Genomic DNA, 13,822 nt, shown 5'->3' with positions numbered 1-13,822 from the left:
TGACCAGACTGGTTGTCACACAGCTTTCCCAGAAGCAGGCAGAACTAATACATGCTTCAGTAGAGTATTTGCCATGGTGTATATATAGTATGGTGTAACATAAATCGATTTAAACATAGTTTATAGTCTATATATCATCTATTGTGTGCAATATTTATATATCATATATTATACATAGTATGCATATTGTATATAGTATCCAGTGTATATACAGAATAAAGCATTAAGTGTATATACTATATATACATATGTAGCATATATTGTGTGTATATAGGATTTAATGTAAATATTATCTGTGGTGCATATAATATTTATATATAGTACATACTGTACCATATACAGTACAGAATGTAAATAGTATATACAGTGTATAAGGTACAAATATTGTATAAAGAATTGTGTGTGCGTGTGTATATATATATATCATGTGTATATGGTATTTAGTGAATATACAATATATTATGTTTATGTAGCATGCAAATATTGTATATGGTGGATCTATCTCCGTATAGTACATAATGTATATGGTGCACATATAGTATAAATAGTATTTATAAATAATGCATAGTGTATATACGGTATATAATATACATACACTGCATGCAATATGTAAATATAGTGTATATGGTGTTTAAATATATATTAGTAAATATATTTAGTGTGTGTATTTATAGTATTCAGTGAATATGCAGTATATATTGTATGTGTATATAGCATGTAAATATTATATATAGTGTATATATTTCTGTATAGTACATAAAGTATATAGTGCATATCTTACTCATATATAGTATATAGTGTACAATATAGTACAGAGCTGTAGTGTATATGCAGTTCTGTATACAGTGTCTATACATAGTATTCACCATGGCAGATATAATAAGTAATGTACACAGTATATATGGTCCATCCAGTATAGTGTATATAGTGTGCTTCCAGTATTGCAGGATAGTGTCTATACTGTCCATAGAGTACATTGCTGTCAGTACAGCCCCTGCAGCTGGCAGCGCAGGGGGTCAGTGACTTGTGTGTGCCCTGCTCTGGGATGGCATCATGCAGGGTAGGGGCAGAGCACTGGTCAGGGCAGGCAGTGCAGGAGTTAAAGGCTCTTCTATTTCCGGGTTTGCTCATTGCTCAGGGCTTGGAGAGAGAGAAGAAGGAGGGAGGGAGAGAGGAGCATCATCATCATCATCATCATCATCACCCCCTGTACACAGCACAGCACACATCACAGCCAGCGCTGCCGCTGCCCAGCATCATCTCCTGCAGGAAGCCGGCATGTCTGCTGTGTGAGCGGAGAAGGAGCCTCGTCCAGCGGGCACAGGGGGACTCATCACTCATCTGCTCCGTGACACATTGATGGACAGGCGGCTGTGAGAGCAGCTCCTCTCCGCTGCGACCCTCCATGCTCCAGCCTCCAGCCCTCCAGCCCCCAGCACCTTGTCCCCCAGCCCTGTGCTCCCCTCCAGCCAGGAGCTGCTGCTGCTAGCGCCCTCACCTCCCATTGTCTCCAGCCACAAGGACAAGCACAGGCGGAATGGCACAAAGGGTAGGTGCCCTCCTTCTTCTACCATGGTGGGCAGGCAGCTGCAGCCGGCTACCGTGCACCTTAGGCCGGCTACATAGGTAGAGAGCAGCCGCGGGCACTGCAGGGTGGGCAGGGATTTAGCCAGGGTGGGGGGCACTCACATGACACTTCATAGGAAAACACACTACACTCCTGTATACATCCCAGTATGTCAAAGTCATGGCTAATAGCAAAAAAATACTAGACACCTATATAATATACTGGACACATTGACAAGACCAATATACTCTATAATGTGCTGGACAGCATAATCTACCAGAGGGATATGGAACCTAAGACACTGGATACTTGATGTATCACTAGAATATCCAACTAGAATAGATTCGTATATATATATATATATATATATATTCTAGACCTAAATATACTATACTGACCGTATACTAGACCAATATAATACTATAAAGTGCTGCATACACACATGTATATATATAATTTGTTACTATATATAAATATGCTGTGCATGTATAATATACTGATTTTATATAATATATAGTGTGTATATATAATATACTACACAGCTATATACTATAATATACTGCATACACAATAACTATCTATTATGCACATTATTTAATAAATTATACACATATAATATACTGACTTTATATAATATACTCCACAAATATGTACTATAATACCTTGTACACAATAGTACCACACACATTAGATAATATACTATACGCATGTAATATACCAGACACAAGATATAACATACTGAACATGTTGTATCATATAATATACAGCACAGGGAGTGGTTTACACAACATTGTATCTTTGTACTTCATAATATTAGTTCCAATGTTTGTGTGGTTGCTCTGCTTCCCCTGGGTACACTGTGTATGCACCCCAGTATTATCATATCACTTTTATAGTCTGTGTATCCTATTCCAATTCTGATACACTTTCGAGCAGTCAGGCTTTGTATTTTCCATGTATATACATATATCACATTGCCTGTACATGATGCACATAGTCCTCAGCAGAGCTTTGTATATCAGCAGCTCCCTGCACCTCCAGGATCACTTCTTCACTTGTTTAAAACTTTCTTCTCTAAGCAACAAAGTTTTCTTGTCTGTAAGCCACAGGAGAGATTTTATCTACTGCCTGAGAACAGTCCTGTAGCCTTATATACTGACTGTATACTATGTGCGAAGGATATTATTTATATATACACACATACATTATATATATATATATATATATATATATATATATATATATATATATATATATATATATATATATATATATATATATATATATATATATATATATATATATAAATAGATAGATATTATACAGTCCCACAGCCTTTAGACTGACTGTGTATTATATGTTTGTGTATATTATTTATCTACACATACACACACACACACACACATATATATATATATATGCATATATCAGTCTTGCTGCCTTATAGGCTGACTACTGTATTTTATCTATCTATCTAACCATCTATCTATCTATCCCATATCTATCTCTCTATCTCACATCTATCTATCTATCTACACATCACAGTCCTGCAGCCTTATATGTTGACTGTATAATGTGTGTTTTAGCATAATATGTGTATTACATGCAACACAGTCGTGTAGCTTCTGTAGCTTTGTATACTGACTGTATATTATATGATGTGCTTCTTTTATAACACAGTATAGAAATATAGTTTCACACTGATCTCTTTGCAAATCACACAATTGCACTAATTAGTTCTGCACAAATTAACATTGGAATGTCATCCTCATTAAATGTGTGAACTTAGAGAGAGATGGATGTGTTTACTGCCTCAGCACCCCTTTAGCTTCATCATAGTCGCTCTACAAATATATATATGCATATATACGCGTATGTATATATATATATGTATATATATATCATTTACAGGAATATCCATATATAGAAAGTGCACTGATCATAGAATCATTTGTAACTGATTGCTCCGTAGTATTTTGATGTGGATTAGAGGTAGCTGTGAAAAACTAAAGTCTGTACATGTGTAAATAACAAAGAAGCAAACAATGTAATACATTAAACTGTGTGCGTATACAAAGTATTTGTAAATATAAAAAATACTTGTATATATATAATTTAGTTGTGAACTGTATATTCTCAGTTCTTTGTTTTACTGGGTTTTACCTTGTAGCATTGCCCAGAAGAAATTCACACACTGCTCGAAACTTCTTTAAATCTCCAGGGCCAAGGCAGGAAAATGTAAGGAGAGAGAGGGAGCTGCTGGCCCGAGATTTGCATTTTACAAAAGTTTCTTTACAGTTGACTGATTGCTGCCTGGGAGTGGAGAGCGATGAGTGTGAGGAGTGTGGGAAGGAGTCTACTAAATACAAAATAATAATACAATATATGTGTGCTAAGAGCCCTACAATATACTCTGTTTGATTCACTTGAAGGCTTTGCATAAATTGCTGTCATGCAGTAAGACTAAATCAAAAATATCAATAAAAACTTACATACTTGTAAAAGTATTAAACTGCTTTAAAAAAAATAAAGCAAAAATTAAGAACTGACAAAAAGTATCATTTTTAGATGGAACAAGTCAATGTGAGGCTCAGCCCTAATTTATTTATGGACCTTTCACATGGTACAGAATATTCCACAACAGAATATGCCAGCTCTGAATTTTGCACCAAAGTCCGCACTGCTAAATGCGGATTTTAATGTGGAATTGCCAGCGAGATTTTGCTATTTTCAACTCTGCACCAAATTCTGCACATTAGCAGTCCGTATTTTGGGGCTGAATATTCGGCAGGCGAGTGTATTCTACAAGTCTGTGTGAAAAGTCCCTAAAGAGTAACACAAAAAGTAGCCTTTTCCATCGCCCCAAAGAAGAAAATTAATATCGAAACTGAGATTGTAATGTAGAATGCCATTTTCTAGTTTCTGCCCTGTTGCAGTGTTTCAGTAGTGAGCCGTGCCCGTGGAATGATTAATGTAGGGTTTTTTAAATGAAAAATACAAAAAATTGCATTATATTGCAAAACAGGTTTCTGGTGTAATAAAAAACACATCGGTTTGGGAGGCTTTACGTTTTTGTACTTTTGCGACAGCAAAAGTTTAGGGGGATTTTTTTAAATTTAGATTTACTGAATTTTCATAAAATTGTTGCTTTAATTGTTTTTTAATCTGTACAGCAATTTGCTTAATTTACCAACTGTGGCTGAAATTTTCAGGGACAACAATATATATAATATATAAGAACACGGGGTGTTAAAGGCAATATATATGAAATATACTCTATATGATGTATGCGATATACTGTGAAGGTAAATATGTGATCATATTCTATTTACAGATGTAGCAGAGCTGAGTTTGTCGTGTGTTTCTGTGGCTTTCAATGAGACTACTCAACTATCTTAATTAAAAGAGTTATTAAAGAAACACTAAAATAACGAGTTCAGCGCTGCTGCATGTATATATGTGTATAGAGGTAAAGTACGTGGCAAGGTTGTGCATTATACATTTTAGAGAACTGTTTAGTGGACTGTGGTCATTAAAGTGCTGTATATTGTTGGGTATTTACCCCTGAGATAAGTAACCTCTCCTGTTCTGTGCTTGCAGTACGATGAGATGGTGCATTACCCGGGCTTAGATGGGCTCTCTCTGGCAGGATTTGGGGATGCACACACAGGAAGACCCATGCAGCATCACCCCCTAAGCCAGAGCTCGCCCTATGGAACTGCTGGGACACCTCATCGGGTCCCCATGCCCCCTGGAATGGGCAGTAACGACAGCCTGAAGAGGGAGAAGGATGAGATTTATGGGTAAGAGAGGCTGGCGCCTCATGAGCTAACTGCTGGCTGCACATTATGCTGACCCCTTGGCGTAATATAACATTTGCAAATCTTACAGGATCAGAGCTGCTTAGATGATATGTCTGTGGAGTTCTGCTTATGTGTTGTACCAACTAACATTTTATACACTCATACCCAATATTAATATCATGGACAACGTCACTTAAAATACAGACTTGTTTATATTGCCTGATCGCTAGCTCTGTGGTCTGCGGGCATTGTTAGGGCCTATGCTACAGTGACGGTAGGCACGGATGGCCTTCGTGAAGCATCTTGTATGTTCCGTCTTGTGGTGCTTCTACAATATTGTACATTTAGAGTGATGTATGTGTTTAGATGTCATTTGTAACATTAGATGTATCTTCCGATGTATTGTGTGCGATTAGCTGTTGGTTCCCAGTTCACATTGTTTTATGTTCTATATCTGTTAATCTGATGTTTAGAAATATAGGACTATTTCCATAGAGAGCGCAATTTTATATGACTTTATTCGCTTAGGGTGGGATCTGCAGCAGAATATATTATGCTAATTTATTGTAAATTCTGCTACATATTTACATTTTTAGTTAGCAGATCGATCTATTTATCACAAATCTATCTATCTATCTCCTATCTATCTCCTATCTATCTATCTATCTATCTATCTATCTATCTATCTATCTATCTATCTATCTATCTATCTATCTATCTATCTATCTATCTCCTATCTATCTATCTATCTATCTCCTATCTATCTCCTATCTATCTATCTATCTATCTATCTATCTCCTATCTATCTATCTCCTATCTATCTCATATCTATCTATCTATCTATCTATCTATCTCCTATCTATCTATCTATCTATCTCCTATCTATCTATCTATCTCCTATCTATCTATCTATCTCCTATCTATCTATCTATCTATCTCCTATCTATCTATCTATCTATCTATCTCCTATCTATCTATCTATCTCCTATCTATCTATCTATCTCCTATCTATCTATCTATCTATCTATCTCCTATCTATCTATCTATCTCCTATCTATCTATCTATCTCCTATCTATCTATCTATCTATCTATCTCCTATCTATCTCATATCTATCTATCTCCTATCTATCTATCTATCTCCTATCTATCTATCTATCTATCTCCTATCTATCTCATATCTATCTATCTATCTATCTATCTATCTCCTATCTATCTCATATCTATCTATCTATCTATCTCCTATCTATCTATCTATCTATCTATCTATCTATCTATCTATCTATCTCATATCTATCTATCTATCTCCTATCTATCTCCTATCTATCTATCTATCTCTCTCCTATCTATCTATCTATCTATCTATCTCCTATCTATCTATCTATCTATCTATCTATCTCATATCCATCTATCTATCTATCTATCTCCTATCTATCTATCTATCTATCTATCTATCTCATATCTATCTATCTCCTATCTATCTATCTATCTATCTCCTATCTATCTATCTATCTATCTATCTATCTCCTATCTATCTATCTATCTATTTATCTATCTTTCCCATATCTATCTATCTGTAGAAAGATAGAGGAAAAGCACTCGCTCGAAGGATGCTGGGAAGTGTAGTTGGTAGATGGTCCCAAATTCTAAAGAAAGACGGAAGTTCGTAGGTGCTGAAGACAATCTCATATAAATATGAGAGAGCGGCTAGAGGAAACTCCGATCATATGATGAGGGAGGAGAAATGGATATAAAATAGAAAAGTCCTCAGCGCTCACACCATAGGAAATAGGAAATATGCATATGGAAATTTAGTTATGTAACTTACTTCATGGAGGCGCCCCTGGCGTAGGCGCCTCCTAATCCAAGATGGCGTATCAAGGGGTGACACAAACCAGCAGTGATGAAAGGTTCCACGGTTTAATGTGTATTGTATTTTATCCTGTACGTTAAACCGTGGAACCTTTCATCACTGCTGGTTTGTGTCACCCCTTGATACGCCATCTTGGATTAGGAGGCGCCTACGCCAGGAGCACCTCCATGAAGTAAGTTACATAACTAAATTTCCATATGCATATTTTACATTTCCTATGGTGTGAGCGCTGAGGACTTTTTTCTATTTTATATCTCATATCTATCTATCTATCTCCTATCTATCTATCTATTTATTTATCTCCTATCTATCTATATATCTATCTATCTATCTATCTCCTATCTATCTATCTATCTATCTATCTCATATCTATCTATCTATCTATCTCCTATCTATCTATCTATCTATCTATCTATCTATCTATCTATCTATCTATCTATCTATCTATCTCCTATCTATCTATCTCCTATCTATCTCCTATCTATCTATCTATCTATCTATCTATCTATCTCTCTCTCTCCTATCTATCTCTCTATCCTATATCTATCTATCTCCTATCTATCTATCTCCTATCTATCTCACATCTATCTATCTCCTATCTATCTATCTATCTATCTATCTATCTCCTATCTATCTATCTATCTCCTATCTATCTATCTCCTATCTATCTATCTATCTATCTATCTATCTATCTATCTCCTATCTATCTATCTATCTATCTATCTATCTATCTATCTATCTCCTATCTATCTATCTATCTATCTATCTATCTATCTATCTATCTATCTCTCTCTCTCCTATCTCTCTCTCTCTCCTATCTATCTATCTCCTATCTATCTCACATCTATCTATCTATCTATCTATCTATCTCTCTCTCTCTCCTATCTATCGATCTCCTATCTATCTCATATCTATCTATCTATCTCATATCTATCTATCTATCTATCTATCTATCTATCTATCTATCTATCTATCTCCTATCTCCTATCTATCTATCTATCTATCTATCTCATATCTATCTATCTATCTATCTATCTATCTCCTATCTATCTATCTCATATCTATCTATCTATCTATCTATCTATCTATCTCCTATCTATCTATCTATCTATCTATCTATCTATCTATCTCCTACCTATCTATCTCCTATCTATCTATCTATCTATCTATCTATCTATCTATCTATCTATCCATCTATCTATCCATCTCCTATCTATCTATCTATCTATCTATCTATCTATCTATCTATCTATCTATCTATCACTCCACATACTTTCCTTCTCTGTATATGAGGACAGGTATGATTACACGTGTGGTGGATGATATATATAATAATGTATTATTATATTATTGAAGGCTTTAAAACACTCATTTCGGCTGCTGATTATATTGGAGGACACTTGGGGCTAAAATATATGATATTATAGTAGAGCAGCTTTAGGATGGCCGCACCTGATATAGCCATATAATGTACGGAGTCGGCTCTCTATTTGTGATTTTCCACCTTCTACAACGTTCCTCTAATCTATATGATTACCCCGCTGGGCACGCAGAGGGGCGGCACGTATAATGCCACGCTCCTGTGACAGCAGGTGTAGTCATTGAGTCCCTTATTTCTGTCATGTTGATACACAGTATATCTATGGTATCAGGAGCCTGATGATTGCTGCATGGATTCTGGTCCCAAGAGCTTGCACTCTGCGTTTGCATCTGAATTACTATTTATTTTTAAAAAGTCACGATTTGGAGACAGAAATGTTTCTTGTTTAAGTAGTAAAAGGGTCGGTGTAACACAATACCAGCAGAGCCGTCTATAAATATACAGACACACGTGTCCGCGGCTAAAAATACATACGTCTTCATTAGCCGGCGTGATATGGAGCGTATATACAAACAAATGGATCTGTGTTTGTGTAACACGAGCAGCCGCCTATCAACAAAACAGTCCCGCCTGTACGGATACATTAACGGGAGTACAAGCGAGCGGCTTCTATAATCACTGTGTACATGACTTGTGTCATCCTGATTGGATCTGACACCGGCTTCCATGTCAGGGGCGGGATCTTCATTTCAAACAGATTGCAAGCTCTTGAGACGGCGGCTGCATACTGTACATTGTGCAGTTTGACTGTACCCCACGTGACGGCCTGACGTGTAACTGTACCATCTCCCCCTCACAGACACCCCTTGTTTCCCCTGCTGGCGCTGGTGTTTGAGAAGTGTGAGCTGGCTACTTGTTCGCCACGGGATAATTCCGGCTCCTTCCCCGGGGGGGACGTGTGCTCCTCCGATTCATTCAACGAAGACATTGCTGTATTTGCCAAACAGGTCAGTGTGATTTGCAGAGTGGAGCCGCCGGGATGCTTTCTTAGATGTGGCGGCTTTTATCAGGGGCTCCATCGGCAAAGAAGGTGGATTTAATTAACACAAAACAGAACGGCTCCCTTAGAAGCCCAGAACATTGACAGCGTACAAAGACCAGGTGGCCGGCTGATCAATGGATCCTCATTGTCACGGCGTTCCCACATTTAAGGCGGCTTTCAGGGGCTCCTTTAAATGTACGAAGAAAGAGTCATAAAAACTGCGTAAAAGAAAGACTGTCTCTTTTGCCTCTAGCAACCAATCACAGAGCAGCTTTCATTTTTCAAGGTTACTGTAGGAAATAAAAGCTGCCCTGTGATTGGCTGCTAGAGGCCAGTTTGTCTTTTATTCGACACTCATTAATCTCCCAGTAAGTTTGTTATTTTATGTTGTGCAGTAACAGTTTATATTGTAATGCTGTTGGAATGTAAGACCCTCGGTCACCTGGAGCCGTCCCATAAAGAGCTGTAGGTCCCAGAATGTTGTGCAGCGTAGCACCAGAATCGCTGCATTTCCCATACAGGAATAATAAGGTTGACCGTGTCTATCAGAAAGTAGCGGATCTGTGGTCCCAACACTGCAAGAATTATGGCAGGTTACACTTCAAAGCATGCTGAGACCTGTAGTGCAAAATCCTTCAGTGAAGCCTCAAATGGTTTTCGCGTTAGACTGGATGATTAGGGTCTTGTTTTTTCTTTTTTCATGGAAGCAGCACCACTTTGGTCCATAGGCTGTATCCGGTACTGCAGCTCAGTCCACCCAGCGGCAGTGCCATCATCAAACATCTGACATATTCCACTGCCACAATACGCACCAAAATCCGAGGGGTGCGTTCACACGTCGCTCATTTGCTGCAGATTTTGGAGCTGAGTTCAATTTGATGGGGTGAAATCTGCTGCAGATCTGCACCTAAATGCGCAACAAACACTGCAGCCAATCAGTGACGTGGGATGCACCTCGGGCTCCAGTCACACGCAGCAGTTCGGTTGCAATTAAAACCACACCAAAAAGTGCATTTTTGAAACTGCGTGCGTTTTTTGCCACATTTTACTAGAACCCTGGCAAAACCACACAAGATCTTACCAATGCACTTTTTGGTGCGGTTGCAACCAAACTGCCCCATGTGAAGGGAGCCTGAGGTGCTTCACGTGGCCATCAAGATGTCTAGAGGAGGCTGCGGAATTTGCCGCTGCGGAAAGTTACACCAAAAGTGCATGACTAAAGGCAGATGTGGGATTGCTGGCAGATTCTGCCATTTTTTCAGTTCTGCATCCGTCTGTCGCTCAGCCATGTGGATTGCGGTGCGATCATTCTCCTCAGGTCTATTGGGTCCTGTAGAAATATTCCGCCGTTGCAAACCATCCCAGGGCTCCTCCTAGGGCGTATTTTTCATCACTTTTTTGTGAGCCCAAAACCAGAAGTGGACGATACAGAGAGAAGAGTGATAGAAAGACATGCAGGAACCGAAAACGACGTCCAGACGGAAAGCGGGGACAACTGTAGGCTTTCAGTACTAAACCGGGGTCCAAAGCTGAAGGCCATTGTCTCCTTTGTAGGCTTTGGGTTGACTGCGTCATCTTGTCCAACAACACAGAAACAAACCCAAAGCTGCTGAATCGGACACCGGAGTTTGTAGCTTTCATCTCTACTTTAGTAGTCACAGCCCATGCTCCCGTCCCGGGTTACGCTTAGACGCCTTTTTTTGGGTGTTGCAGATTGAACCCCAGAATGGAAAATCTAGGATGGAGGCTATAACACGGATGTACCCTGAGTCACACTGTGGGAAAGCCGAGTAACAGCCAGTATGGTGTATAGCCCTAAAAACGGGCGCTGTCACCCAACTTTACCAGAGTCCCGGACAAGAAATCTGCATTGTTATGAACTAGATGGGAGATGTATTAACTATTCAGGAGTCCAGGAACATGGTGTGTGGTGCAACAGCAGCCGTAGGTGAAAGAAACAGATACAACTGATAAACTACTAGATGAAAATGACTTGAGAATAATGGTCCTTTTACACGCAACAAGAACTGCAGGATTCTCTCTTGACCAAGCGAACGAGCTCGTGACATCAGCAGCAGCTTGTGACATCATCATCAGCTCGTGACGTCATCACCAGCTCGTTCGTGCTCAGGACGCCTTTTAAGGCAGGCAGATCATCGTTGAGAATCCTGCAGTTCTCTTTCAGTGTTTCACATGTGAGTCGCTGAACCATCAGTGTTTAAAAGCAAAAAATGGGATCGAGCCAACCATGGTCTTGGTTTTTTTATGCCGGCTGAAACTAAACAACAAACGAGAAGTGACCGATTCTCGAACGTCGTCCTTGGCTCGCGCTTAAACTGAACGGGTTCTTGTTTGAAGGATTTTTGGAATGATAATCGTTCCTTGTAAACGCACCTTTATGGTCTCTAAAATCAGACGTCCAAAATCTAAACGGTCCATAAAAGTGCAGAAGTAAATGAATACAATAAACAACCCCGTGACTGAAGCGGTCCTGACGGCTGCCATGTGTGCGGCGCCTTGTAATTAAAGGTGTGAGTACAATGACTAATAATGAGCAGGGCCGTCACTAGAGCCCGGAGGGACGCAGCCGGCGTGTGCGAGGCTTTCTTCTAATGAGGATATTAAGGGTTAATGTCTGAAATCTACTCTCTTTTTACGCCATAAAAAATCATGCGGCAGAAAGAAATAAATCAATGGAAAACACTTAAAAAGTGCCGGCGACACGCGGAGCGCGCTACAAATGTTGCTGTTTTTGAAGTGGAGCGTCAGGATAAAATCTCGATCTCGGAGCGTTGATGTTTTATGGATGGTGAAAGGGAAAAGGTTTAGGATATAAAAGCGAGGATGCTGTCAGGCGGCGGCAGCGGAGGCTTCTCCAGGGAAACGCCGGGCAGGAAGAGCAACAGTTTAATAGATTATTGGAGATTAAAACCCAAAGTTTATCTGGGGAGGGGCTGGAGGGGAGAAGAGAGCGAGCGTGACGGCCGATGATCATGTGCTTTATGTCTGCAGGTCCGAACAGAAAAACCTCTCTTCTCATCCAACCCGGAGCTGGACAACCTGGTGAGTTGGCTGCAGTAACTACTGCCCATCGCATTGATCTGTGACAATGTGGATTATTAGGCGCCCTCACCCCTCAGTACAGAGCTGCTAATGATATTCCAGAGGTTCCCAAACTTACTGCAAGTCACTCCGAAGAGGCCGCTTCAGACTCGCGTATTTTCAAATCCTATTTGGTCTGTGTTTGGGGACGATAATATATATCAAATAGTACATCTTGTTATTTGTATAGCGCCAACTTATTCCGCAGCGCCTTCAGCTCATTTATTACCCCCCACCAAGCTTACCGACCTCGGAAGGACAGAAGGCCACTCAGATTCAAGCTTGAACTAAGCAGGGATTGAACTTGCAACCTTCAGGCTGTGAGCGGGAGCTTCGCACTCTGCGCCACTTGGGGCTCTGATCCATGTATTTATTCACACAGCCATATTTTTCTTAACGTTTTTTAAAAGCCTACCTTTTGCGTTTCTGCGCCCCATATTGGTATTTTTTTTTGGGGGGGGGGTATGGATCAATATTTGTATAGTAGAAAATAAAGCACATACTGATGAGATCCGGCTGTGATGTCATCTGTGACCTGTCCTTAATCCGGATCCGTATAACGGACGGGCTGCGGTACACACGTCTGACACCGGCCTGAAGCACGCTACAGTCTGACTCTCCCTAGTGTGAAGCGGTTGATAACAGGGATACATAGCTGCTACGTCTTACGATAACACTGACTGTAAATTAAGGCCACTTTGACACACAGCGGTTTTGTAAAAAGTGCCCCATTTTCATGATATTGTGGTTTTTTGGGGCCGACTGTAAAGTCTACAGCTGAGTATATAATATCCTCCATACAAGATGCGTTGTATAGAGGTTCGTTAGGCGTTTATTAGTCAGAGGGTTCACGGCGCGCTTCGGTTACGGTGTTTTTGGAGCATTTTTCCTGTAGCAAAATGCAACGCAACGCGCAGAAGAGTCACAACCAGAATCCGCGCGCCTCTGCGCCAATTGTGATGTGGAAATGGAAATAGCTGAATTCTGCCTGCAATTCCGCATCAGAATCCGCATTGTGGGTTTTGGTGGGAATTTTCGTAGCAGCACATTTAGCTGCGTGTTGTGGCCAAAAAACACCAGGAAATTACGTGTAAAGTGACTCGCCGCTACGTAGCG

General features: G+C 39.7%; 1 protein-coding gene across 3 annotated transcripts in view; it reads left to right on the top strand.

Moving 5' to 3' along the window:
• Positions 1-1,194: 1,194 nt before the first annotated feature.
• The window catches only part of MEIS3 (Meis homeobox 3), a 45,424-nt gene continuing 32,796 nt past the window's right edge, over positions 1,195-13,822 (top strand). For 2 of the 3 annotated variants that reach the window (XM_066581972.1, XM_066581974.1), the window contains exons 1-4: positions 1,196-1,549; positions 5,168-5,370; positions 9,422-9,569; positions 12,617-12,667. In XM_066581972.1, coding sequence (XP_066438069.1) covers positions 1,538-1,549; positions 5,168-5,370; positions 9,422-9,569; positions 12,617-12,667 — 414 coding nt within the window. In that variant the 5' untranslated portion in view covers positions 1,196-1,537. Of the gene's footprint in view, positions 1,550-5,167; positions 5,371-9,421; positions 9,570-12,616; positions 12,668-13,822 lie in introns of all 3 variants that reach the window. The other variant, XM_066581975.1, reaches the window with a different exon arrangement.

Source organism: Eleutherodactylus coqui, chromosome 10 (genome assembly GCF_035609145.1).
Source record: "Eleutherodactylus coqui strain aEleCoq1 chromosome 10, aEleCoq1.hap1, whole genome shotgun sequence".
Classification (NCBI taxonomy): Eukaryota; Metazoa; Chordata; class Amphibia; order Anura; family Eleutherodactylidae; genus Eleutherodactylus; species Eleutherodactylus coqui.
The sequence above is the reverse complement of the archived record's forward strand: the minus strand, read 5'-3'. Positions and strand labels throughout refer to the sequence as shown.